This window comes from Hypomesus transpacificus, chromosome 11 (assembly GCF_021917145.1).
Source record: "Hypomesus transpacificus isolate Combined female chromosome 11, fHypTra1, whole genome shotgun sequence".
NCBI classification, from domain to species: Eukaryota; Metazoa; Chordata; class Actinopteri; order Osmeriformes; family Osmeridae; genus Hypomesus; species Hypomesus transpacificus.
In genome coordinates this window covers 2413788-2440899 of record NC_061070.1, presented here as the reverse complement: position 1 = coordinate 2440899, position 27112 = coordinate 2413788, and the positions used below count along the sequence as shown (strand labels likewise).

At 52.1% G+C, this 27112-nt stretch overlaps 1 protein-coding gene across 1 annotated transcript in view; it reads right to left on the bottom strand.

The window, feature by feature from the left end:
- Positions 1 to 1282: 1282 nt before the first annotated feature.
- Positions 1283 to 27112, bottom strand: part of slc35f3b (solute carrier family 35 member F3b) — a 30320-nt gene continuing 4490 nt past the window's right edge. Inside the window, exons 2-8 of the mRNA XM_047029598.1 lie at positions 14763 to 15105; positions 8265 to 8373; positions 7872 to 7982; positions 5352 to 5477; positions 4128 to 4320; positions 2295 to 2384; positions 1283 to 1567 (exon numbers count right to left, since the gene is read on the bottom strand). Coding sequence (XP_046885554.1) covers positions 1326 to 1567; positions 2295 to 2384; positions 4128 to 4320; positions 5352 to 5477; positions 7872 to 7982; positions 8265 to 8373; positions 14763 to 15105 — 1214 coding nt within the window. The 3' untranslated portion in view covers positions 1283 to 1325. The remainder of the gene's footprint in view (positions 1568 to 2294; positions 2385 to 4127; positions 4321 to 5351; positions 5478 to 7871; positions 7983 to 8264; positions 8374 to 14762; positions 15106 to 27112) is intronic.

Below are 27112 nucleotides of genomic sequence, written 5' to 3'. Positions count from 1 at the left end.
TAGCTGCTTACGGTCAAAGTGTAGTTCTATTCAGTTGTAGGAAATCCCTTCATGTCAGACCCAGGATGCTTCCAGGGCAGACCAGAAGAGGATATCGATCGGAGAGGCTGCGTGACTAGGTCATGTGACTGAGCCGCGGGCATTGTCATTGGCCCAGCAGGACACCAATCAGCCTGGTCCTAGACATCCTGGCTTTCTTCTTCCTAGCCAATGAGAGTTCAGATTGATCCTCAGATGTACAGACAGCTCCTTTCACACCTTCCTCTCCTTTCTCATCTTCTCTCTTCTCTCCTCCTCTCTTCCCTTCTCTCTCCTCCTATCTTCTACTCTCCTCTCTTTTCTTCTTTCCTCCTATATTCATTTCTCTCCTCTTTTCCTCTTCTTTTCTTTCTTCTACTCTCTTCCCCTCTTTTCTCCTCTCTTCTCTCTTCTACCCTCCTCCTGCTTGACCATACCTGTCCATACCTGACCCTACTTACCTTTACCTAACCCTACTTGACCTCAACTATTTTAGCCCATATAAATCTCTGATAAACCAAAACTGACACTGCTGTCAATCAACAGCCTTGGGTGGATAAATGAATATGATTGGTCCAAAAAAAGGAAGCGAGTGAACAGGGGCGGGGCTCCAGGCAGAGGATGACCATGCAGGTCATGGCAATCAAGTGTCCAGACAACTAACGTACTGTCTGTATCTGCTGTGTGTTGGTGTGTGTACTGTCTGTATCTGCTGTGTGTTGGTGTGTGTACTGTCTGTTTCTGCTGTGTGTACTGTCTGTTTCTGCTGTGTGTTGGTGTGTGTACTGTCTGTTTCTGCTGTGTGTTGGTGTGTGTACTGTCTGTTTCTGCTGTGTGTCTTTGTCTGTCACGTTTGAGAGTGCGTGCATGTGTGTGTATCAGTCGTGTGTATGTGTTTGTGTCAAGAATGTGTGTGCGTGCATTAGTAATGTCTGTAAGTGTTTGTCTCAGTCACATGTGTGTCAGTGAGTGTTTGTCAGTGTGTGTGTGTCAATGTGTGCGTGTGAGTGTGTGTGTCAAGAATGTGTGCGTGTGTCAGTAATGTCTGTGAGTGTTTGTCTCAGTCACATGTGTATGTCAGTGTGTGTGTGTCAGTGTGTGTGTGTCAGTGTGTGTGTGTCAGTATGTGTGTGTCAGTATGTGTGTGCGTTTGTGTCAGTGTGTGTGTGCGTGTGTGTGTCAGTGTGTGTGTGTGTCAGTGTGTCAGTGTGTGTGTCAGTGTGTGCGTCAGTGTGTCAGTGTGTGTGTCAGTGTGTGTGTGTCAGTGTGTGTGTCAGTGTGTGTTTGTCAGTGTGTCAGTGTGTGTGTCAGTGTGTAAACGTGGACATGGAGGTTCGAGCCCTCCGGCTCCAGGTCAGCCCTGTCCCGGTCCCGGTCTCTCCTGCGCCCTCTGCTGGCTCATCACGCCGGCGCAGGCGTGTGTGCAGCTGGATGAAGCAGTGGTCCCAGTCCTCAGGGAGCAGCAGCATCAGGAAACCCAGGCAGATGATGAACACCGCGATCAGCCGCACTGTGTTGAAGTTGATCTCACAGGTGTAGAGGTCCACCACTGAAACACACAACACCCCCCGCTGAAACACACACCATGCTGAAACACACACTATACTGAAACACACACCATAGTAAAACACACACACTATACTGAAACACACACCATACTGAAACACACACCATAGTAAAACACACACACTATACTGAAACACACACCATACTGAAACACACACCATAGTGAAACACACACCATACTGAAACACACTTTAAAACACACACTATACTGAAACACACACCTTACTAAAACACACACACTATACTGAAACACACACTATACTGAAACACACACACACTATATTGAAACACACACCATACTGAAACACACTATACTGAAACACACACTATACTGAAACACACACTATGCTGAAACACACACCATACTGAAACACACACTATACTGAAACACCCACTTTACTGACACACACACACACACTATTGAAACACACACCATACTGAAACACACTATACTGAAACACACACTATATTGACACACACACACTATATTGAAACACACACCATACTGAAACACACTATACTGAAACACACACTATACTGAAACACACACCATACTGAAACACACACTATACTGACACACACACACACTATATTGAAACACACACCATATTGAAACACACACCATATTGAAACACACATTATACTGAAACACACACTATACTGACACACACACTCACCCCCCCCCACCATCCACCCCCCCAGAAACTTACTGGCGTTGACAGGCACGCTGAGCACGATGCCTAGAGAGATAAGTGTGGGGGACGTCACAGCAATGCCAAAGTTCACCAGGAGGTTGAACGCTGGGGGAAAAAAGAGCCAAACTCTAAACACCATCGCCTTCATCATTATCCGACATCATCCTCACCATCATCTTTACCATAACTATCATCATCATCATTACTATCTTCATCACAATCACCATCATCATCCTTATCATCATCACCACCCCTACCACCCTCACCACCCCCACCACCCCTACCACCCTCACCACCCCCACCACCCCCACCACCCTCACCACCCCCACCACCCCCACCACCCCTACCACCCTCACCACCCCCACCACCCCTACCACCCTCACCACCCCCACCACCCCCACCACCCCCACCACCCTCACCACCCCCACCACCCCCACCACCCTCACCACCCTCACCACCCCCACCACCCTCACCACCCCCACCACCCCTACCACCCTCACCACCCCCACCACCCTCACCACCCCCACCACCCCCACCACCCCTACCACCCTCACCACCCCCACCACCCCCACCACCCCCACCACCCTCACCACCCCCACCACCCCCACCACCCTCACCACCCCCACCACCCTCACCACCCTCACCACCCTCACCACCCCCACCACCCCCACCACCCCCACCACCCCCACCACCCTCACCACCCCCACCACCCCCACCACCCCCACCACCCTCACCACCCCCACCACCCCTACCACCCTCACCACCCCCACCACCCCTACCACCCTCACCACCCCCACAACCCCCACCACCACCCCCCCACCCCCACCACCCCCACCACCCTCACCACCCCCACCACCCCCACCACCCTCACCACCCCCACCACCCCCACCACCCCTACCACCCTCACCACCCCCACCACCCCCACCACCCCCACCACCCCTACCACCCTCACCACCCCCACCACCCCCACAACCCCCACCACCACCCCCACCACCCCTACCACCCCCACCACCCTCACCACCCCCACCACCCCCACCACCCTCACCACCCCCACCACCCCTACCACCCTCACCACCCCCACCACCCCCACCACCCCCACCACCCCTACCACCCTCACCACCCCTACCACCCCCACCACCCTCACCACCCCCACCACCCCTACCACCCTCACCACCCCTACCACCCTCACCACCCCCACCACCCTCACCACCCCCACCACCCCCACCACCCTCACCACCCCCACCACCCTCACCACCCCCACCACCCCCACCCCCACCCCCCCACCACCCCTACCACCCCCACCACCCCCACCACCCTCACCACCCCCACCACCCCTACCACCCTCACCACCCCCACCACCCCCACCACCCCCACCACCCCTACCACCCTCACCACCCCTACCACCCTCACCACCCCCACCACCCCCACCACCCTCACCACCCCCACCACCCCTACCACCCCCACCACCCCCACCACCCCTACCACCCTCACCACCCCTACCACCCTCACCACCCCCACAACCCCCACCACCACCCCCCCACCCCACCACCCCCACCACCCCCACCACCCCCACCACCCTCACCACCCCCACCACCCCCACCACCCCCACCACCCCCACCACCCCTACCACCCTCACCACCCTCACCACCCCCACCACCCCTACCACCACCACCACCCCCACCACCCCTACCACCCTCACCACCCCCACCACCCCTACCACCCTCACCACCCCCACCACCCCCACCACCCCCACCACCCCTACCACCCTCACCACCCTCACCACCCCCACCACCCCTACCACCCCCACCACCCCCACCACCACCCCCACCCCCCCACCCTCCTCCTCACCAAGCAGCAGGCCGGCCACTCCACACAGGTGAGCCCAGGGGATGTGGTCCGGGGAGCCAAAGTTCTCCATCTGGCTAAAGTACAGGATGACAGGGATGAAGCTGAGAAGGAGGAAGTTAGCCCCGCCCACGATGGACAGGAAGAGAGCCGCCTCCCCGAACTTAGCGCTGCCCAGCACTAGCTTGAAGAGCACCTGGAGGGAGGGAGGGGAGGGAGGCGGGTAGAGAGAGATAGAGGGAGGGAGGGATCGATGAGTCATAATCCTCAAAGTTCGAAGGTGTATGCCAAAGAGCTGTGGAGAGGATGCTAGCTCTACTCATGCTAGCTCTGCCTCTCATGCTGCTGTAAGAGCATGCTACTCATGCTAGCTCTGCCTCTCATGCTGCTGTAAGAGCATGCTACTTATGCTAGCTCTGCCTCTCATGCTGCTGTAAAAGCATGCTACTCATGCTAGCTCTGCCTCTGCTGCTGTAAAAGCATGCTACTCATGCTAGCTCTGCCTCTGCTGTTGTAAAAGCATGCTTCTCATGCTAGCTCTGCCTCTCATGCTGCTGTAAGAGCATGCTACTCATGCTAGCTCTGCCTCTCATGCTGCTGTAAAAGCATGCTACTCATGCTAGCTCTGCTCTGCTGCTGTAAAAGCATGCTACTCATGCTAGTTCTGCCTCTGCTGTTGCAAAAGCATGCTACTCATGCTAGCTCTGCCTTTCATGCTGCTGTAAGAGCATTCTACTCATGCTAGTTCTGCCTCTGCTGTTGTAAAAGCATTTTACTCATGCTAGGTCTGCCTCTGCTGTTGTAAAAGCATTTTACTCATGCTAGGTCTGCCTCTGCTGTTGTTAAAGCAATGCTACTCATGCTAGCTCTGCCTTTGCTGCTGTAACTCATGCTGCATGTACAGGCCCTGACAGAGGACAGCTGATCCTCTCTGCACACTGAGCTGCTTCTAGGGGCCAACTTTAAAGAAATCTAGAGTAGAGGCTGCTGTGCCTTGTAGAGATCTGGTATTGAGCCGTGTGTGTGCTGTGTTTTGTAGAGATCTGGTATTTAGCCATGTGTGTGCTGTACCTTGAAGAGATCTAGTATTGAGCCATGTGTGTTCTGTGTTTTGTAGATATCTGGTATTGAGCCGTGTGTGTGCTGTACCTTGAAGAGATCTGGTATTGAGCCATGTGTTTACTGTGCCTTGTACAGATTTGGTTTTGAGCCGTGTATGTGCTGTACCTTGTAGAGGGCTGACATTGAGGCTGAGGCCACCACCAGAGTGATCCCGATGACAGAGTGACTGTGGAAGCCGTCTGCGTACGTCATCATCACAATGCCAGCGATTGCCAAGATGGCCGCCACAATCTGTACAGGGGGAGGATGGGATATTAAACACAGAAGGAGGCTCACGTCCAGATACTAGACTGCTCTGTTATCACAGAGCCCGACTGATGGCCGAAAGCTAGAAAAGCGTTGATTGTCTTTAGATTCCAACACACAAACACACACTTCCCACAGGAGGCCTTTTTGTGAGACATTGTATTTACTCCTGTTCATTGAACAACCTTTGTTTAGTACAACATGATATTCCCAGACCGTCTGTTAAACAGAACCTACCAGCCGTGTGTAAGTGTCCGTGTTTAAGTGTGTAAATGTATATCTGTGTGTGTGTGTATCTGTGTGTGTGTCTCTGTGTGTGTCTGTGTGTGTGTTTGTGTCTCTGTGTGTGTGTGTGTCTCTGTGTTTGTGTGTGTGTCTCTGTGTGTGTGTGTCTCTGTGTGTGTGTGTGTGTGTCTCTCTGTGTGTGTGTGTCTCTGTGTGTGTGTGTGTGTGTGTCTCTGTGTGTGTGTGTGTCTCTGTGTGTGTGTGTCTCTGTGTGTGTGTGTGTCTCTGTGTGTGTGCCCCAGCGTGTGTAGCAGAGTGGATTAGCTGCATTAGGGGGTGTCAGGAAGATGAACAACCTCAGTGTTTTCACGCCTGAACAGAGCCCAGGGAGCCCAGGGAAAAAGGTCTTCTTGTGTGTGTGTGTTTGTGTGTGTGTCTGTGTGTGTCTATATCTATGTGTGTGTGTGTGTGTGTGTGTGTGTGTGTGTGTATGTGTGTGTCTATATCTATGTGTGTGTGTGTTTGTGTATGTGTGTGTGTGTGTCTGTGTGTGTCTATATCTATTTGTGGGTGTGTATCTGTGTATGTGTGTCTATATCTATGTGTGTGTGTGTGTATGTGTGTGTGTGTCGGTAGCTATATCAATGTCTGTGTGTATTTGTATTTATGTCTGTAAGTCTGTGTGTATCTGAGAGTGAGTATGTACAAGTTAGTACAATCTATGTGTGTGTGTGTGTGTGTGTGTGCAGTGCCAATAGCAGGCTGTCATTCAGGCTGGTAGTGCTGTCTCTTTGGGACTCTGAGTCACAGACCTCCATTTAGCTCTGCTACTCTGGGTGCCCCATCAGCACCCAAAGTAGCAGACGTGGGTAGGGAACCAGGAACAGGAGCAGAGCTAGGGATAGGGCCAGATAATACAACTAGAACCAAGGTTAGGACCAGGACTTGGACCAAGGACCAGAAGCAGGGCTAGTGCTAAGACTAGGAGCAGGACAATGATCAGGCTAGGACCAGTACCAGGACTAAGACCAGTGCTAGGGCCAGAACCTGGGCCAGGAACCAGGACTAGGTCCAGGACCAGTGCTTGGACCAGGACTAGATTAAGGAACAAGACTAGGACCAGGGCTAGAATCAGATTTGGGACCAGGGCTAGGATCAACATTAGGCCCAGGACCTTTTCACAGGCACACTTTTACACCCACTCTCCCCTCTGCTCTCTTAATCTCTCTGCTCTATTCTCCTTCCCCCTTCTCTTCCCTCTCTTCATCTTCACATGATAGGAAGACACCCTAGACCCCAGCATGGCTGCTGCAGACTCCTAAACACTGCAATCCCATCACCAGAGGAGAGAGGTAGAGGGGATTGCTGAGTAGGGCAGGATAAGAGAGAAAGAAAGAGAGGGAAAGAGGGAGGGAGGAAGGGAGAGAGGATGGGAGAGACAGAGTGAAGGTGGGAGAGGGAAAGAGAGCGAGGGGTAGAGAGGGAGGGGGGGATTGAGAGAGGCAGGGGTAGAGAGGGAGGGGGGTATTGAGAGAGAGGCAGGGGTAGAGAGGGAGGGGGGGATTGAGAGAGAGGCAGGGGTAGAGAGGGAGGGGGGGATTGAGAGAGAGGCAGGGGTAGAGAGGGAAGGGGGGATTGAGAGAGAGGCAGGGGTAGAGAGAGAGGGAGGTAAGACAGTAATACAGTTGAGAGTAGCTACAGATCAGAAAGCAACACTGCAGAGATGAGGTTCTCCAGGTAAACCAGAACTACACACACAGACACACACATACACACACACACACACACACACACACACACAAACCCATGCACAGTTGGGCTCTACATCAATAGGCCCGTCTCCTGGGACTGAGGTACAAAGGCACTCTATTTAACCAGCGATGGCTCTAGATGTTATCTCTTTCTTCTTATTTAACCATGTTAGACACACACACACACACATACACACACACACACACACAAACACACATACACACACACACACAAACACACGTACACACATACACACGTACACACATACACACATACTAGCCTGTACAAAACTACTGCTCCATCTTTATATCTTTCTACATCTGTCCTTTTCTGTCTGCACACACACACATGCACACGCACACATGCACACGCACACACATGCACACTGGCAGCGAGACTCACCCTCACCCCCATGAAGCGGTCTCGCAGCACGATCCAGGACAGCAGGAACACGAAGGCCTTGTTGCAGCAGAACAGAGCCGACACGTCTGTGGTGTTGATCTTCCTCAGGGCCTGCAGGCACACACACACTGTTACACACACTGTTACACACACTTACACACACACTGTTACACACTCACACACACACACTCACACAGACATGGTTACACACACATTGTTACACACTGTTACACACACTGTTACACACACTGTTACACACGCATTGTTACACACACATGCACTGTTACACATATGCACACTGTTGCACACACACTCAATGTTACACACACTATGTTACACCCACACACACACATACTGTTCCACATATACGATCAAACACACAGAGAAGCACACCTGCAGGTACAGGTAGTTGGTGAGGATCCACAGCAGGCCGAATGGAGCCACCTTGGTGAAGAACACCTTCGCTGTTAGACCTTCATCACTGAAGAAACGACAACACTCCCTGCAGACACACACACACGCACAAGCATGTACACACACGCATACACACACACTCATACACACACATACACCCACATACATACACACACACACAGAACAAGGTTTTTATAACAACATCCTGTCATCTCACAAGCATGTTACAGTTTCCAGACCGTGTGTGTGCAGGTGAGGAGGAGGGCATCGGGACCCAGCAGCAGAGGACAGCTCCAGCACTCCACAAGCACGAGACCCCGCCCACACAGCACCGACAGCAGCAGTCACCTTGGAAACACACGCACCAGCTGTCATGGAAACCGGGGGCAGCATGAGGTCAAGTTTCCAGTTTGATCTACGTTGGTCAGGTAATGTTATGTTAGTTATCTGTTGATCTCACTGCTAAAGCATGTGTCCAGCCTGTACCTGAGCTGTGCTTCCCTCCACCCTCTCCAGCCTGTACCTGAGCTGTGCTTCCCTCCACCCTCTCCAGCCTGTACCTGAGCTGTGCTTCCCTCCACCCTCTCCAGCCTGTACCTGAGCTGTGCTTCCCTCCACCCTCTCCAGCCTGTACCTGAGCTGTGCTTCCCTCCACCCTCTCCAGCCTGTACCTGAGCTGTGCTTCCCTCCACCCTCTCTAGCCTGTACCTGAGCTGTGCTTCCCTCCACCCTCTCCAGCCTGTACCTGAGCTGTGCTTCCCTCCACCCTCTCCAGCTTGTACCTGAGCTGTGCTTCCCTCCACCCTCTCCAGCTTGTACCTGAGCTGTGCTTCCCTCCACCCTCTCTAGCCTGTACCTGAGCTGTGCTTCCCTCCACCCTCTCTAGCCTGTACCTGAGCTGTGCTTCCCTCCACCCTCTCCAGCCTGTACCTGAGCTGTGCTTCCCTCCACCCTCTCCAGCTTGTACCTGAGCTGTGCTTCCCTCCACCCTCTCCAGCCTGTACCTGAGCTGTGCTTCCCTCCACCCTCTCCAGCCTGTACCTGAGCTGTGCTTCCCTCCACCCTCTCCAGCCTGTACCTGAGCTGTGCTTCCCTCCACCCTCTCCAGCCTGTACCTGAGCTGTGCTTCCCTCCACCCTCTCCAGCTTGTACCTGAGCTGTGCTTCCCTCCACCCTCTCCAGCCTGTACCTGAGCTGTGCTTCCCTCCACCCTCTCCAGCCTGTACCTGAGCTGTGCTTCCCTCCACCCTCTCCAGCCTGTACCTGAGCTGTGCTTCCCTCCACCCTCTCTAGCCTGTACCTGAGCTGTGCTTCCCTCCACCCTCTCTAGCCTGTACCTGAGCTGTGCTTCCCTCCACCCTCTCTAGCCTGTACCTGAGCTGTGCTGACTGATCAGAAGCAGGAGCTGAAGCTAGAGGACGATTCAGCAGAGTGGTTGGACCTGGGACCAACCCACTGTGTGTGTATGTGGGAGGGGACTGTGTGTGTGTGTGTGTGTGTGTGTGTGAGGGGCTTGTTTTGTTTAGCTCCAGAGTGCTGAGTAAGCTTTCAACCTGCCAGGATGGTGAGCTGTTCATACAGGCCAGCCAGGAAGCAGAGACGGGGTCACATCCTGCCTCGCTTCATCATCGAACCTGGCTCCCACTCCATAACGGCACAACAAGACCGGAGAGTGTGTTAGCTTCGGGAGAGAGGTGTGTGTGTGGATGGAGTCTGGATGAGGTGTGTGTGTGAGGGGAGGAAGTATGTATTTAATCAAACGTACACTGTAGTCTGGACTAGTGCCATGAGCGTTATTCTCCCCTGGCCTGTTTTGTTTGTTGGGACTGAATGGTATGTGGGGTGGATATACACCACAGAGTCAGCTGCTTACACACAGAACTGCAGCAAGGAGAGGAGAGGAGAGAGGGGAGGGGAGAGGAGAGGAGAGGAGGGGAGGGGAGGGGAGGGGGGGAAGGGGCAGGGGGAGGGGAGAGAGAGGAGAGGAGAGGAGAGGAGAGGAGAGGAGAGGAGAGGAGAGGAGAGGAGAGGAGAGGAGAGGAGAGGAGAGGAGAGGAGAGGAGAGGAGAGGAGGAGAGGAGAGGAGAGGAGAGGAGAGGAGAGGAGAGGAGAGGAAGGAGAGAGAGGAGAGGAGAGGAGAGGAGGGGCAATTTGTCAAGTTGTTTTTTCGTCTGCCTCTTATGTCCTCAGGACGGCCACAGTGGATCCATAGACTGAGTACAAAGGGAGATTTGAGTGTTTAGTATGCAGGACGCACAACGAGAGAGAGAGGGAAAGAGAGAGAGATAGAGAAAGAGGGATCAGAGAGGAGAAGAAGAGAGGGAGCGCGGGAAAAGAAGAGCAGGAGAGAGGAGAAAGAAAAGAGAGAGGGGGAAAGAAGAGAAAGAGGAGGGGGGGGAGGGTGGGGGAGAGGGGTGGGAGAGAGGGTGGGGGAGAGGGGTGGGGAAGGGGGTCGGGGGAGAGGGTGGGGAGAGAAGGGGGGGAGAGGGTGGGGGAGGGGGGTGGGGGAAAGGGTGGAGGAGAGGGTGGGGGAGAGGGTGGGGGAGAGGGGTGGATTTCTCCTGCTGCTGCATGTACGGCTTTGGTGGGTTTGACGCCTGTGTGTGTGTGTGTGAGTGCTCCCTTTGGAGGAGACCAGTGCCCGCTCCACTGAGCTGCCTTTTAAACAGGAAGCTCTCTGCTGACTGACCCTCCGCTGAACACCCCTACCTGGACAGGCAAGGCCAACGGATTGTATGTGCTGTGAATTGAGAGAGAGAGAGAGAGACAGAGACAGAGAGAGACAGAGAGAGACAGAGAGAGACAGAGAGAGACAGAGAGATGCAAGCCTAAATGAATCCCACCCGGCTGTTGCAGCGGGGCAGGTGTGACGTCTTACAGCACCACTGAAAGCCTGCACAAGTACAACATGCCTAATGCATCTCCCATCCAGACTGAAACATGTCCACAGTTCTTGTAGACCCAAGCATTTGGACATTTCAACTGTGATTCCTCAGCCCTTTGCAACATATGGCAAGAATGCAACCAAAGGAGACAACGTGTTAGTTATTAAAGTAGTTCAATTCTCCTTTTATTTTTGCGGTCAGCTTTGGGAAGACGCCATGTTGGACAGTAGTGTGTGTGTGTGTACAGTTGTTGTGGTTGCAGGGCTTAGCGCTGGGCTGTTGTCTCCCTGGGCGTGTTGGCTACTAGGAGGAAAATGACTCCAGTACTTAAACAACTGTGTGTAAAACATCCGATGAGCTGGTGGCTAGTGGAACGGAGGGAGGGAGGCAGGGGAAAGAGAGGAGTCCATCAGCCACAGGGCTTTCAAACTCACTCACCTATTTGGGAAAACATGAGCTGTTGAGACTGCAGACTTGACAAGTTAATCAAGGGGAGTGCAGAGGAGAGAGAGAGAAAGTGGGGTGCAGTAGAGAGAGAGAAGAGAGAGAGGGGAGTGCAGGGGAGAGAGAGAGGGGTGCAGTAGAGAGAGAGAGGGGTGCAGTAGAGAGAGAGAGGGGAGTGCAGGGGAGAGAGGGAGGGGAGTGCAGGGGAGAGAGGGAGGGGAGTGCAGGGCAGAGAGGGAGTCCCATATCCCAGCAGTCTTCAGAGCAGATCAGTACAGTGAGGAGCGTGAGGAGCATCTTAACTAGAGGCAATCCCCTCTTCACAACATCCTCCCTCCCTCCTTCCCCTCTTCACAACATCCTCCCTCCTTCCCCTCTTCACAACATCCTCCCTCCCCCCCTCCTTCCCCTCTTCACAACATCCTCCCTCCCCCCCTCCTTCCCCTCTTCACAGCATCCTCCCTCCCTCCTTTCCTCCTTTCTTCCCTCCTTTCCTCCCTCCCTCCCTCCCCTCATCCTCACTCTATGCCTCTGTCATCCTCCCTCATCCTTTGACTATTCTCTTCTCTCTTCCTCCCTCCCTCCTTCCTTCCCCTCTTTTCACAGCTTCCTCCCTCCCTCCTTTCCTCCCTCATTTCCTCCCTCCCTTCCTCCCTCCCTCCCTCCCCTCATCCTCACTCTATGCCTCTGTCATCCTCCCTCATCCTTTGACTATTCTCTTCTCTCTTCCCCCCTCCCTCCTTCCTTCCCCTCTTCACAGCTTCCTCCCTCCCTCCTTTCCTCCCTCATTTCCTCCCTCCTTTCCTCCCTCTTTTCCTCTCTCTCTCCCTCCCTCCCTCCCTCCCTCCCCTCATCCTCACTCCTCTCTCATCCTCTGACTATTCTCTTCTCTCTTCCCCCCTCCCTCCTTCCTTCCCCTCTTCACAGCTTCCTCCCTCCCTCCTTTCCTCCCTCCTTTCCTCCCTCCCTCCTTTCCTCCCTCCCTCCCCTCATCCTCACTCTATGCCTCTGTCATCCTCCCTCATCCTTTGACTATTCTCTTCTCTCTTCCCCCCTCCCTCCTTCCTTCCCCTCTTCACAGCTTCCTCCATCCCTCCTTTCCTCCCTCATTTCCTCCCTCATTTCCTCCCTCTTTTCCTCTCTCTCTCCCTCCCTCCCTCCCCTCATCCTCACTCCTCTCTCATCCTCTGACTATTCTCTTCTCTCTTCCCCCCTCCCTCCTTCGTTCCCCTCTTCACAGCTTCCTCCCTCCCTCCTTTCCTCCCTCCTTTCCTCCCTCCTTTCCTCTCTCCCTCCGTCCCTCCCTCCCCTCATCCTCACTCTATGCCTCTGTCATCCTCCCTCATCCTTCGACTATTCTCTTCTCTCTTCCTCCCACTCACCCCCCAGTAGGTTGCTGATATAAGGAATTTCTCCAACAGAAGTGCACCAACCCCCCCACCCTCCACCCCTTCCTCCTCCCCCCCACCCTCCACCCCTTCCTCCTCCCCCCCACCTTCCCCCCCCCGCCCTTCCCCCAGCCAGTAGGCCGTTTTTCCATCGCAACCGAAGTGGTGACGCCGCAGAAAATTTTTTTTCTCGATTTTCTCAGTCATACACTTTGAAGAGAAACTTTCAAAAGCTCTGTGAAACAGTCTCCTGGTTCTCTGAGTTGATCTGGTCTGGAACATCTGTCTGTCACACAAGGACATTCACACGGCCTCTCATCACTCCTGCACAGCCCTGGCCTTAACAGGTGACACTAATCAAGCACACCCCAAATCTCTGTCTGGGTGTCTGGGTTCTGTCCTGTTCACCTGAGTCTCTGTCTGGGTGTCTGGGTCCTGTCCTGCTCACCTGAGTCTCTGTCTGGGTGTCTGGGTCCTGTCCTGTTCACCTGAGTCTCTGTCTGGGTGTCTGGGTCCTGTCCTGCTCACCTGAGTCTCTGTCTGGGTGTCTGGGTCCTGTCCTGCTCACCTGAGTCTCTGTCTGGGTGTCTGGGTCCTGTCCTGTTCACCTGAGTCTCTGTCTGGGTCCTGTCCTGTTCACCTGAGTCTCTGTCTGGGTGTCTGGGTCCTGTCCTGCTCACCTGAGTCTCTGTCTGGGTGTCTGGGTCCTGTCCTGTTCAACTGAGTCTCTGTCTGGGTCCTGTCCTGCTCACCTGAGTCTCTGTCTTTGTGTCTGGGTCCTGTCCTGCTCAGCTGAGTCTCTGTCTGGGTGTCTGGGTCCTGTCCTGCTCACCTGAGTCTCTGTCTGGGTGTCTGGGTCCTGTCCTGCTCACCTGAGTCTCTGTCTGGGTGTCTGGGTCCTGTCCTGCTCACCTGAGTCTCTGTCTGGGTGTCTGGGTCCTGTCCTGCTCACCTGAGTCTCTGTCTGGGTGTCTGGGTCCTGTCCTGTTCACCTGAGTCTCTGTCTGGGTCCTGTCCTGTTCACCTGAGTCTCTGTCTGGGTGTCTGGGTCCTGTCCTGCTCACCTGAGTCTCTATCTGGGTGTCTGGGTCCTGTCCTGCTCACCTGAGTCTCTGTCTGGGTCCTGTCCTGCTCAGCTGAGTCTCTGTCTGGGTGTCTGGGTCCTGTCCTGCTCACCTGAGTCTCTGTCTGGGTGTCTGGGTCCTGTCCTGCTCACCTGAGTCTCTGTCTGGGTGTCTGGGTCCTGTCCTGCTCACCTGAGTCTCTGTCTGGGTGTCTGGGTCCTGTCCTGTTCACCTGAGTCTCTGTCTGGGTCCTGTCCTGCTCACCTGAGTCTCTATCTGGGTGTCTGGGTCCTGTCCTGCTCACCTGAGTCTCTGTCTGGGTCCTGTCCTGCTCACCTGAGTCTCTGTCTGGGTGTCTGGGTCCTGTCCTGTTCAACTGAGTCTCTGTCTGGGTCCTGTCCTGCTCACCTGAGTTTCTGTCTGGGTGTCTGGGTCCTGTCCTGCTCACCTGAGTCTCTGTCTGGGTGTCTGGGTCCTGTCCTGCTCACCTGAGTCTCTGTCTGGGTGTCTGGGTCCTGTCCTGCTCACCTGAGTCTCTGTCTGGGTGTCTGGGTCCTGTCCTGTTCACCTGAGTCTCTGTCTGGGTCCTGTCCTGCTCACCTGAGTCTCTGTCTGGGTCCTGTCCTGCTCACCTGAGTCTCTGTCTGGGTCCTGTCCTGCTCACCTGAGTCTCTGTCTGGGTCCTGTCCTGCTCACCTGAGTCTCTGTCTGGGCGTCTGCTTCTCGCTGCTCTTGCAGACGTGTCCGGCGTAGTACAAGGGGAAGAACAGGCTGTTCCAGGTGGTGGCGAACCAGGTGAGGGTGAACGGAGCATCGAACCGCCGGAACGTCAGCTTGGCCAGCTGGGTGGCTCCCGCCCACGACGAGCACACGCATATCACCATGGCAACGCCCCACAGCGCCTTGCGCACCTGCAGCGCCGTCACCCGGACGCAGCAGCGCAGTCTCCGCCTCCCCGTGGCTGACTCCACCCCTGGCGCGCCTGCCGCCGGCTGGCCTTCTGACGTGCCGACCACGCTCTCCCTAGGCCTGTCTTCTCCTGGGGTGGACACAGGTACACACACACACACACACAGGTACACACACACACAAGTACACGCACACACACACACAGGTACACACACACACACACACACACAGGTACACACACACACAAGTACACGCACACACACACACACACAGGTATACGCACACACACACAGACACACAAGAAGACACACACGGGAAGAAACATACAGACAGTTAGACACACACAGACAGATTATATTAAAAAATGACCAGATTTTTCCACAAATAGAAAACAGTTCAAACCCTGTGCCATTCCCTATCTTACACATACTATTCATCTTCCTTTAAATCTAATACCATTAATATAACTGTAGTGTGCTTGCTATCAGCAAGGCACATATTGTCATCTCACATATTTTATACATGTATTTATTTATTTATTATTTTGTGGCAAAAAAAAGAACTTGGTTGAGGTATTCAGGTATTCAGGCACCGTTTAGGCACCGCAATCGTTTTAAAAGTATCGATGTGGCACCGGTATCGTAAAAACCCAAACGATACCCAACCCTAGTCATCCTTGGTATCTACATGAAGCCTCAATTATAAAACAATTATTGTACTATATTTTGTAACTATACAAAGATGTTGAGAACAATAATATGAACATTCTTACGAACCGATTCACACCTTCAGTAGGTGCAAAGGGAAGTGGAAGAGTTTGGACGGCGCCATTTCTCTCTGACCTCCTGACCTCCTGACCTCAGACACAGGACTCCTCCATTGCTCTGAACTTTATCAACTCTTCAACTCTAAAATAACAATCCATCTTTGAGTCTAGCCATGCCACAATAATGGCATGGTAAACAGCTTCAGGACTGGTGTTACATGACGAAGGATCTCGCCAAGACACACTGCTAACTTGAGTTTCCTCAAACAACAGTCCAGGCGATATCCTGATTTAATAGCCCGCTAAGAAGGTGTTCCCCGACTGTGTGATATGACGAGTTGCTAGTGAGGCGCTATGTCTCGCGTCTCCTGCATGAACCAGCTCCGCTTATTCGTCCTTTGTAAAGACCTTCAAATGAGCCTCGGACACGAACAGAGGCCCCTACCTCATGTTGATCAACACTGATCAGACGTAGCTTCAACCTGACGCTCTCTTCTCCCTGTCTTAGCGTGAGCCATGTTTATGATTTGAAAAAGGAAGTTCATCATTGTCTACATATTCTGTATTTAGATTGCATCACTAGACTCAACTCTGTTGGCTTGACCCGAAGATAGTTTCTGTCTTTCTCTGAGTTAGACCATTCATTTTGTTCACTGAAACAAATCATATGTCTTATCCAATACATAATGTAACTTGTTAATATTGTTAATATTTATTTAAAATAAATATACATAATTTATAAATATATTTTTACATCTGCATGTTCACCATTTTTGCACGATCTGCTCTACTACTGGTTCTAAAACTAATTAATTCCTACTAATTCAGACATTAGGTCAGACAGACAGCAAATAGGTCAGCTTGTCAATCAGCCAGCCAGCCAATCAGCCAGCAAGCCAGCCAGCCTGCCAGCCAGTCAGCCAGCCAGCCAGCCAGCCAGCCAGCCAGCCAGCCAGTCAGCTTGTCAGCCAGCCAGCCAGCCAGTCAGCTTGTCAGCCAGCCAGCCATTCAGCCAGTCAGCCAGTCAGCCAGTCAGCCAGCCAGCCAGCCAGTCAGCCAGTCAGCCAGCCAGCCAGTCAGTGAGTCAGCCAGTCAGCCAGTCAGCCAGCCAGCCAGCCAGCCAGCCAGTCAGCGAGTCAGCCAGTCAGCCAGTCAGCCAGTCAGCGAGTCAGCCAGTCAGCTTGTCAGTAAGATAAGGCCCAGCAGGACAACATGAGGATCATCATTCAACACTGAACAACATTTCTTATCTGATGTGTTTGGTAGTAAGACTAAGTAAGACAAGTGTGTATTCCTGTGTGTGTGTCTGTGTGTGTGTGTGTGTGTCTGTGTGTGTGTGTGGGTCTGTGTGTGTGTGTGTGTGTCTGTGTGTGTGTGTCTGTGTGTGTGTCTGTGTGTGTGTGGGTCTGTATGTGTGTGTGTCCCCCCCCCCCCAGCAAGATGAGGTATCTCCTTGATGGTGTTTTCAGCTTAGATAACGACAGGACCACAGGGGTCCTATCATCCACAGCCACATCATTCTTCCTCCATTCCAGCTCTCGGCCTCTACATTTCCCTCTTTAAATTTCCATCTCCTCAACCCTCCTTCCTTCCCCTCCCTCCATCTCTCTATCCCTCCATCTCCCATCTCTCCATCTTTCCTTCCCCCTCGCTCATTCCTCCATCCTTCCTTCCTCTCTCTCATCTCTCCATCTTTCTTGGTACTAAGGCATAACAAATTGAATTTCCAGATTGCGTCCAGGTTGGAGGGCAGCAGGGGAGGGTGGAGGGCAGGGTGGTAGAGGGCAGGGGAGGGCGAAGGGAGCAGGGAAGGGTTGGTGGACAGGGCAGTCGATGGTGGAGAGGGTGAGAGGGAGGTTACACAGGTCATCACAGGTTCATCTGTGTGTCTGGCAGCACAAGCTGTCTGACTGAGGCTGTCTTTGTCGTCTTTAACAAACAGACCTAAACCCCTCAGGCTCTGGAGGTGATTACGAGGAATGGAAACACACGCACATACACACACAGGCCATAACACACACACACACACACACACACACTTTAACACAGAGATCACACAGGGAGTTGGGTTTCTCTATTCTGAGCTGTCTGTGTCGTGGTACTGAAGGTCATCTGTGATCCCAGCCGCCCAGTTTGTCCTTCCAGAGCCTCCGTCCCTCATACTGGGAGTCTGGCCTGCGCTCCGTACTGCAGCATGGGCTTATCTCCCACACGCAGACGCTAGCCAGCCAATCAACTCCCAGGGATGCTGGCAGCCAGCCAGTCAGTAGGCAGGGAAGCTGTCGGCCAGCCAATGAGCACCAAGGGAGGCTGCTTGTCAGCCTATCAGCAAACAGGGAGGCCCGGTACAGAGCTACACCCTATCAGAGCTACGCCCTTTCAGACTTCCTAGTGTGAAGTCTGACAGTTGTATTCTCACTGCAGTCCCTGGGTGCACAGGAAGTTATGACATAAACAGATTAGGATTCCCTGTAGGCTCAGACTAGGAGTCTTCAGGCCAGGTGTGAAGACCCTGAAGGTAGAAACACCTGAACGTTGATGACTCTACCCCATGGCATGTACTTAAACACCCTGTTCACCAAGAGGGTCCTTAATGGATACTATTACTCAGTGTGACCTTGTTGATCACATACATTTGCATCGTCAGCCAGTCTAAACCTGGCCTAGCCCTCTTCAGTCTAAAGCTGACCTAGTCCTCTCCAGTCTAAAGCTGACCTAGCCCTCTCCAGTCTAAAGCTGGCCTAACCCTCTTCAGTCTAAAGCTGACCTAACCCTCTCCAGTCTAAAGCTGACCTAGCCCTCTCCAGTCTAAAGCTGGCCTAACCCTCTCCAGTCTAAAGCTGACCTAGTCCTCTCCAGTCTAAAGCTGACCTAGTACTCTCCAGTCTAAAGCTGGCCTAGTCCTCTCCAGTCTAAAGCTGACCTAGCCCTCTTCAGTCTAAAGCTGGCCTAACCCTCTCCAGTTTAAAGCTGACCTAGTCCTCTCCAGTCTAAAGCTGACCTAGTCCTCTCCAGTCTAAAGCTGGCCTAGTCCTCTCCAGTCTAAAGCTGGCCTAGCCCTTTCCAGTCTAAAGCTGGCCTAGTCCTCTCCAGTCTAAACCTGGCCTAGCCCTCTCCAGTCTAAACCTGGCCTAGCCCTTTCCAGTCTAAAGCTGGCCAAATTGAACAGGTCAGGTTTTTTCCTGAGAGCATCCCTGCACACACCGCTCCACTCGTATTCATCCAAAGCCCTTTTCTGAAATCTTCCTACATAAATTAAATTAAACATTCATATATGCTGCACGGGGAGATGAGGTGCTGAGCCAGCTGAATCCAGCCAGTGTTACTACACACACCTTCAACAGGTGAGGGGTTGACATCCCATTATTTTTACACTACGTCTGTTGAAACCCAGAGCGTTCCTTGGCTGTTAGATGTTAGAGCCGTGCTCTTCTGTGTGTTTGCATGTCGCCATGGATGCAGGCCTCTGCTAAATGAATAAAACGTCAAATTTGCCCAGCAGGCTAGCTAGAAAGATTGTATTTAACACTGAGAAAGTATGCGTGAGTGTTTGGGAGACAGATGAAATGCCGTATGAGGTAAGAACAGCGAATAGCCTGGTGTGTACTTTCTCACTACCACCAACACCCACACAGGCACACACACACACAGCAGTTTAGTGAGATCTATTGTGCTTGCTCGATCTGATATTGTCTATTTCTGCTCTACCTCAAGGGCATCTTCAGATCTGTATACAATTGATCCCCCTCCCGCTCCCCCTCCCCCCTCCTCCTCCAGCAGAGGAAAGCTGGACTCAGTTAAAGGCTCTGTAGACGTCCTCGGTGAGCCCCTGGTTCCTGCTGTCTCAGTCTAGCTAGTCTCTAGTGGGATAGTCACAGTCCCAGTCTGACACCCCTCCTCATCCTCTCTTCATCACTCACCATCCTCCTCTCCACTCCTCCTCCTCTCTCCCCTGCTCCACTCTGCTCCTCTCTCAACCGCTCCACTCTGCTCCTCTCCTCTTCTTCCTCTCTCTCTCTCTCTCTCTCTCTCTCTCTCTCTCTCTCTCTCTCTCTCTCTCTCTCTCTCTCTCTCTCTCTGTCTCTCTCTCTCTCTCTCTCTCTCTCTCTGTCTCTCTCTCTGTCTCTCTGTCTCTCTCTGTCTCTCTCTGTCTCTCTCTCTCTCTCTCTCTCTCCAAAACATCCATGACCCCACACAGCTTCTCCCACTTCACTCTGCATCAAAGACAGACAGGAAGTAAGCCTGCCACACTGTGGGTGACCCGGAGTATACATCAAACACACCCAACACAGCTCTGGCACAGGGCATGACTGAAGCTAACAGGTGAGGAGATGATGATCTGGTCCTGAAGCTAACAGGTGAGGAGATAAGACCTGGGATTCCCCTGGTCCTCTCAGTCTGTGCCCCCTCTTTAAATATTTCTTTCTGAGGTGTTCAATTTCTTTCCTCTCCTGTCCTCTCCTGTCCTCTCCTCTCCACTCCTCTCCCATCCTCTCCCATTCCTCCTCTCCTGTTCTCTCTCATTTGGAAGTCTCTGCAGTGCAGATTTCTCCTGCTGATAGCTGCAAATCCCCAACCTGCCAGCTCAACCATGCCTGCCCTCTCTCTCTCTTTCCTTTTCCTCTCTCACTCGCTCCCTGCACCCATTCCCTTCTCTCTCACTCTCCCTGCTCCCAATCCTCTTCCTTTCTCTCTCTCTCTCCTTCTCTCTCTGTTTAACTGTCACTCTCCCTTTCCATCTTTAATTTACTTCTCCTTTTCATTCCTCCGCATCCATGACTCTCTGCCCATGCTTTCCTACCTTCTTATTTCCTTCCCTCCCTCTTTCCTTTTTTCTCTCTTCCTCCCTCTGGCTTCCTTCCTTTCTTTACGTCGCCTCTCTAACTTCCTTTATCTCCCTCCCTCCCTTTCTCTACCACCCTCACCCCTCCCTTCTCTCTTTCCCTTTCTTTATTTATTTATTTATTTCCCTCACTCCTTTTCTCTCTTCCCCTCCCTCTTTCTCCAGACCAGTCTGTCAGCTCCCTTCTTTCACACTTCACATCCCTCCCTATCTCCTTCCCTCCCTATCCCCCTCGGTCTCCTCCATCCCTCCCTATCTCCTTCCCTCCCAATCCCTCTCTCCTTCCTCCATCCATCCTTATCTCCCTCTCTCTCCTATACCCCTCCCCTCCCTAAACCCCTCTGTCCATCGCTCTACACCTCTCTCTCTTCCATCCTTCCCACCCTCTCTCTCCACCAACCCCCTCTTTCTCCTCCCTCCTCCCTCCTTTTCTCTCCCGCCTGGGGTGAAAGTGGTGGTGTGTGTGCAGGGGGGGGAGGGGGGGGGGGCATCTGCCATATGACTGTCAGGAGGAATTTGCTGTGGGGATAACAGACAGAGGTGAGACAAACACACACAAACCCCCACACCACCACACACACACACACACCTCCGGTAAAGCACTGTGATGCCTCAGAGGAGTAAACAGATCCATCACCAAGACAAGCAGCAAGCTCTCACTAGCTCAACTGATATCCACTCTCGTCATACTGTCAACTGGAGTCTACTGGAGTCTACTGGAGTCTGCTGGAGTTTATTGGAGTCTACTGGTGTCTACTGTCTACTTGAGTCTACTGTTTACTGGAGACTACTGTTACTGGGGTCTACTGTCTACTGGAATCTACTGTCTACTGGAGACTACTGTCCACTGGAAACAACTGCTGTTGACAGGATTCTGCTGTCTACTGTCTATCGGTGTTGACTAAACTCTATTGCTGATTGCCATTTCTTTTTCTCTATTTAAATCCACTGCTATGTACCAGAGTCTGTCTGAGTTTTAGCTGTTGTCTTCTGGTCTACCAAACCAGCCTTGCCTTGGTGCTCATGAATATGCAGAGCCCAATCTCAGGTGACCTTGGGCCATCCAATCAACCGTCAGTACACAGGCAGGGTAGCGGGTCAGGGAAGAACATGATAGGCTGAGCTGTGGAGCTAGGAACACCTGCTATGACATCATTGAATAAACATTACTGTGCAATAAATGGTACACGCTGTATCAAAAAAAGATTGGGTTGCATGTTGCAACCCACAACATGTAGGAAGAACACACATACATACTGACAGATAGACAGGCTGACAGACAGGCAGATAGGAGGACAGACAGACAGACAGACAGACAGGAGGAAAGACCAGCTAACAGACAGACAGGAGGACAGACCGGCTAACAGGCAGATAGGAGGACAGACAGACAGACAGGAGGACAGACTGGCTAACAGACAGACAGGAGGACAGACTGGCTAACAGGCAGTCAGGAGAACATACAGACTGGCTAACAGACAGACAGGAGGACAGACTGGCTAACAGACAGACAGGAGGGCAGACTGGCTAACAGACGGACAGACGGACAGACGGACAGACGGACAGACCGACAGACAGACAGAAGGACAGACTGGCTAACAGACAGACAGACAGACAGACAGACAGGAGGACAGACTGGCTAACAGAAAGACAGACAGACAGACAGACAGACAGACAGACAGACAGACAGGAAGACAGACAGACAGGAGGACAGACTGGCTAACAGACAGACAGACGGACAGACAGACCGACAGACAGACAGACAGACTGGCTAACAGACAGACAGACAGACAGACAGACAGACAGACAGACAGACAGACAGACAGACAGACAGACAGACAGGAGGACAGACTGGCTAACAGACAGACAGACAGACAGACAGACAGACAGACAGACAGACAGACAGACAGACAGACAGACAGACAGATGGACAGACCGACAGACAGACAGACAGGAGGACAGATTGGCTAACAGACAGACAGACAGGAGGACAGACTGGCTAACAGACAGACAGGAGGGCACACTGGCTAACAGACAGACAGGAGGACAGACTGGCAAACAGACAGACAGACAGACAGACAGACAGGAGGACAGACTGGCTAACAGACAGACAGGAGGGCAGACTGGCTAACAGACAGACAGGAGGACAAACTGGCTAACAGACAGACAGACAGACAGACAGACAGGAAGACAGACTGGCTAACAGACAGACAGCAGGGCAGACAGCAGAGGGACTCAGCTGTCAAGGGCTAGGCTAAACCAGCCTGTCAGTCAACAAGCTGTCAGACAGAGGCTGAGAAGAGAGAGGGAGAGACAGAGGGAGACAGAGGGAGGGAGGGAGACAGAGGGAGAGAGGAAGGGAGGGAGAGACAGAGGGGAGAGAAAGAGGGAGGGAGAGAGGAGAAAGAGAGGAAGGAGATAGAAAGTGACATGAAGAGAAGGAGAGAGTCTTGTTGTAGGACACGTCAACTACACAGACAGGCTGCAGGTCAGGTTGACCCTCAGACCCAGGGGACAGGGGAGATATGTGATACTGTCCCTGCTTCCCTCCCTCCATCCTTCTGCCCTCCATCTCTCCCTCCCTCCCTCCCTCCCTCTATCTTCCCTCTCTCCTTCCATCTCTCCCTCCCTCCTTTCCCGGTCTCCTTCACCCTCCAAGACTTCTGGTACCAGTGTGTGTGCGTGTGTTTAAGTATGTGTGTTTGCATGTGTGTGTATGTGTGAGAGAGAGAGCGAGAGTGTGTGTGTATGCGTGTGTGAGAGAGAGTGCATGTGTGTGTGTGTGTGAGAGAGATAGAGAGAGAGAGAGAGAGAGAGAGAGAGAGAGAGAGAGAGAGAGAGAGAGAGAGAGAGAGAGAGAGAGAGAGCGTGTGTGTTATGGATCCCTGATCAGCAGGATGAGCCGATGTTGGGGATGAGGGCTCTGCACTGACTGGTCTGATTGGCCAGTGACACGGCAACACACCGCATGTCACCCAACGAGAGAGGAGATAAGAGAGAAAGAAAGACAGAAAGGCCGCATATGTACTGTTTGTGTGTGTGTAGGGGGTTAAACATTGGCCAACCAACCAAAACTAATTCCCCTATGGTTTAAAGGAAGATGGGAAACTGAACAGTGTTCAGTGAACAATGGAATTACAGTTATTTGACTCTATGGGTTAAATCAGGGAAAGAATGGACCAAGTAAGGTTAAAATGAAATTAATATTTAATAACATTGCAAATGAAACAAATCAATTAGAAGGCAAACATGTTACAAAATGAAGGTGAACTCTTACTTACTCTACCATGATTATTGTAAACCAGAGAGAGCAAGCAAGGGGTGAGGAAGAAGGAGTAGGACAAGCCAGAGCTGAGGAGAAGGTCTCAGGAGATCAAGAATCCACAGACCAATGTTTCACAATTCCCTTTATACCCAAGAACAAGTAATCAGACCAAATCTTGACCCATATCAACATATGACTAGCAATGCAACAGTAAGTTACACAATGGGGTGCGAGAGCCATCAAGTTGAGACCCTGTCGAGCAACTCCAGATTTAAGCATATGAGAAGGTGACACCCAGCCTTACCCCGTGTGTGTGTGTGTGTGCGTGTGTGTGTTGCAGCGGATACGTCAGTACCCTTCGTAGCTGTCATCTAATGAACACACAGGTCCTCTACTAAGGAGCAGAGCAGAGAGGTAGGAAGCTGGATAAGCCTCTCTGCTCTCACCAGAAGGCTGTGCTGTTGGTTAAGCTGTTGTGTGGCTGGTTAAGGTGTTGTGTTGTAAAAGTGTTGTGTTGCTGGTTAAGCTGTTGTGTGGCTGGTTAAAGTGTTGTGTTGTAAAAGTGTTGTGTTGCTGGTTAAGGTGTTGTGTTGTAAAAGTGTTATGTTGTAAAGGTGTTGTGTTGCTGGTTAAGGTGTTGTGTTGTAAAAGTGTTGTGTTGCTGGTTAAGGTGTTGTGTTGTAAAAGTGTTATGTTGTAAAGGTGTTGTGTTTCTGGTTAAGGTGTTGTGTTGTAAAAGTGTTATGTTGTAAAGGTGTTGTGTTGCTGGTTAAGGTGTTGTGTTGTAAAGGTGTTGTGTTGCCGGTTAAGGTGTTGTGTTGTTGGTAAGGTGTTGTGTTGTAAAGGTGTTATGTTGTTGGTTAAGGTGTTGTGTTTTAAAGGTGTTGTGTTGTTGGTTAAGGTGTTGTGTTTTAAAGGTGTTGTGTTGTTGGTTAAGGTGTTGTGTTGTAAAGGTGTTGTGTTGTTGGTTAAGGTGTTGTGTTGTAAAGGTGTTGTGTTGTTGGTTAAGGTGTTGTGTTGTAAAGGTGTTGTGTTGTTGGTTAAGGTGTTGTGCCTCCTGCTGCATTGCCGGGCCAGTCTCTGGTTCCAGAGAGAGAAGCCAGATGACTCCCTCAGAGGCGGAACATTCTGAGGTTCTTTTCATTTCTAGTTTACCTTTTGAATAGACTCTCCCTGCAGCCTTCTGGTCCATGTGTCACGCCTGTGTGTCTCTCACCAATGGCCACAGTGCGTGTGTGAATGTGTGTCTGTGGTGTGTGTGAATGTGTGTCTATGGTGTGTGTGTGTGTTTACCAGTGTGTAACTGCTAAGAGGCAGTTGTTACTCAGCACTTGGCAAGGCATCCTTCATCTTTCATGCCTCCCCTCTCCCTCCTCTTCCCAGTTCTCCTCTCCTCCTCCCCCCTCCCCCCCCCTCAGGGCTGAGGCTGGGCTGGCAGCATGACAGACTGGTGTGTGTGCCAGCGCTCTCCCTCCAGATCAATGTTTAGGAGGCTGGCCGTGCCTTCCCTTGTCACAGTGATAGATGGGTGTACGCCACAGGTGTTACCTCATAATGCTTACCCAAACACACGCTTGTTCCCTTACTTCGTTACTCCAACTACCTCCCCCTGACTCCCCCTACATCCATGTCCTGCCCTGTACCTCCCCCTGACTCCCCCTACCTCCATGTCCTACCCCGTACCTACCCCTGACTCCCCCTACCTCCATGTCCTGCCCTGTACCTCCCCCTGACTCCCCCTACCTCCATGTCCTGCCCTGTACCTCCCCCCTACCTCCTCCTGACTCTCCCTGACTCCCCCTACCTCCATGTCCTACCCCGTACCTACCCCTGCCTCTCCCTGCCTCGCCCTTTCCCTCAATCTTTCCCTTCCCCTGTTTCATTCTGCCTCCCCCCATCCCCTCTGTGCTCGGCCAGGACAACCCAGGAGGTTCACACTCCTTACATAACCTTGCTCTGAGCCCTCCCACCGTCCTGGAGCGGGGGAGTGTCCGTGTGTGTGTGTGTCCGTGTGTGTGTGTGTGCTCAGTTCCAAAAGGCTTTTAAAGTGTTGTCTCAGGGAGCTGCCAGCTGTCTAAACATGGCACTTTCACAGTCCTGCAGAGGAGCCCCGTTCCCTTTAAAACTTCTCAAATCAAGTCTCCCCCCTCCCCATCTCCCCCCCCTCCCCATCTCCCCCCCCTGGAGAATAACAGTCATCTCCACCTCTCAGGTGTGCGTATAGAGAACTACATCCATCAACAACACCAGGCAGACAGGTGTCACCTGGGTCACCCGACATCCTGTAAAACGCTACTGAGCGGAAAATAAACGTGGATGAATGCTGACACGTGAAGAAGGCCTACTGAAACAGCAGTGTTCCATACAAGCTCTGTACGTTCAGGATTTAATACACACTGTGTTTTCGAGTCCCTTCTATCAACCACTGCAGCACCATAACATGTGAAGCCCCCACTAAGATGTTCATTCATTTATCCATACCTTCTTTCAGTCATTTCATTCTGTGCTATTCATCGTAAGATTGCACCACGCGCGAGTGATTGCTTCCGTCCCCCTCCCACAAACACACACTCTCATCACCCTCCACCACCCCCAGCCACACACACACTCATCATCCTCCACCCCCCCCAGCCACACACACACACATATCACCCTCCCCCTACATCACCACCACAAGTCACCCCTCTCACCCTTGTTTATGCACGTGTGTTTACACTGTTTGCTGAAACATGCTATAGCTTGCATGGGTTTGATTAATTGATACAGACTGACTGGTGTTTTCCTTGATTGATCAGGCTTGATTTCCTCTGATTGGTCTTCTGGATTATAATATGTCCTGCCAACTGAAAGGTTCCTTATTCTACAGCTGCGGTTATGTTTCTGAGCATCACAACTAGACACTTTCACATGTAAACTTTATACATATTATATATATTTATACTTTTATATGTTTATATCACATAATGATATACTGAACTGTACTGGTAAAAATAATAATATGTCTCCTATAACTAGCCTTCTGGTCCATAGAGCTCCCTGTTGTGTTTGTATGTTTGAAAGCAGCTGTGTGTGTTTGTGTGTGTGTGTGTGTGTGTGTGTGTGTGTGTGTGTGTGTGTGTGTGAGAGAGAGTATGTGTGTGTGTGTGTGTGAGAGAGAATGTGTGGCTATTTATGTATGTATGTATGTGTGTGTTTGTGGCTATGTGTGTTTGTATGTGTGCGTATACACTACAGACAGGTGAGACAGCCTAATAAATTAGTTTGTA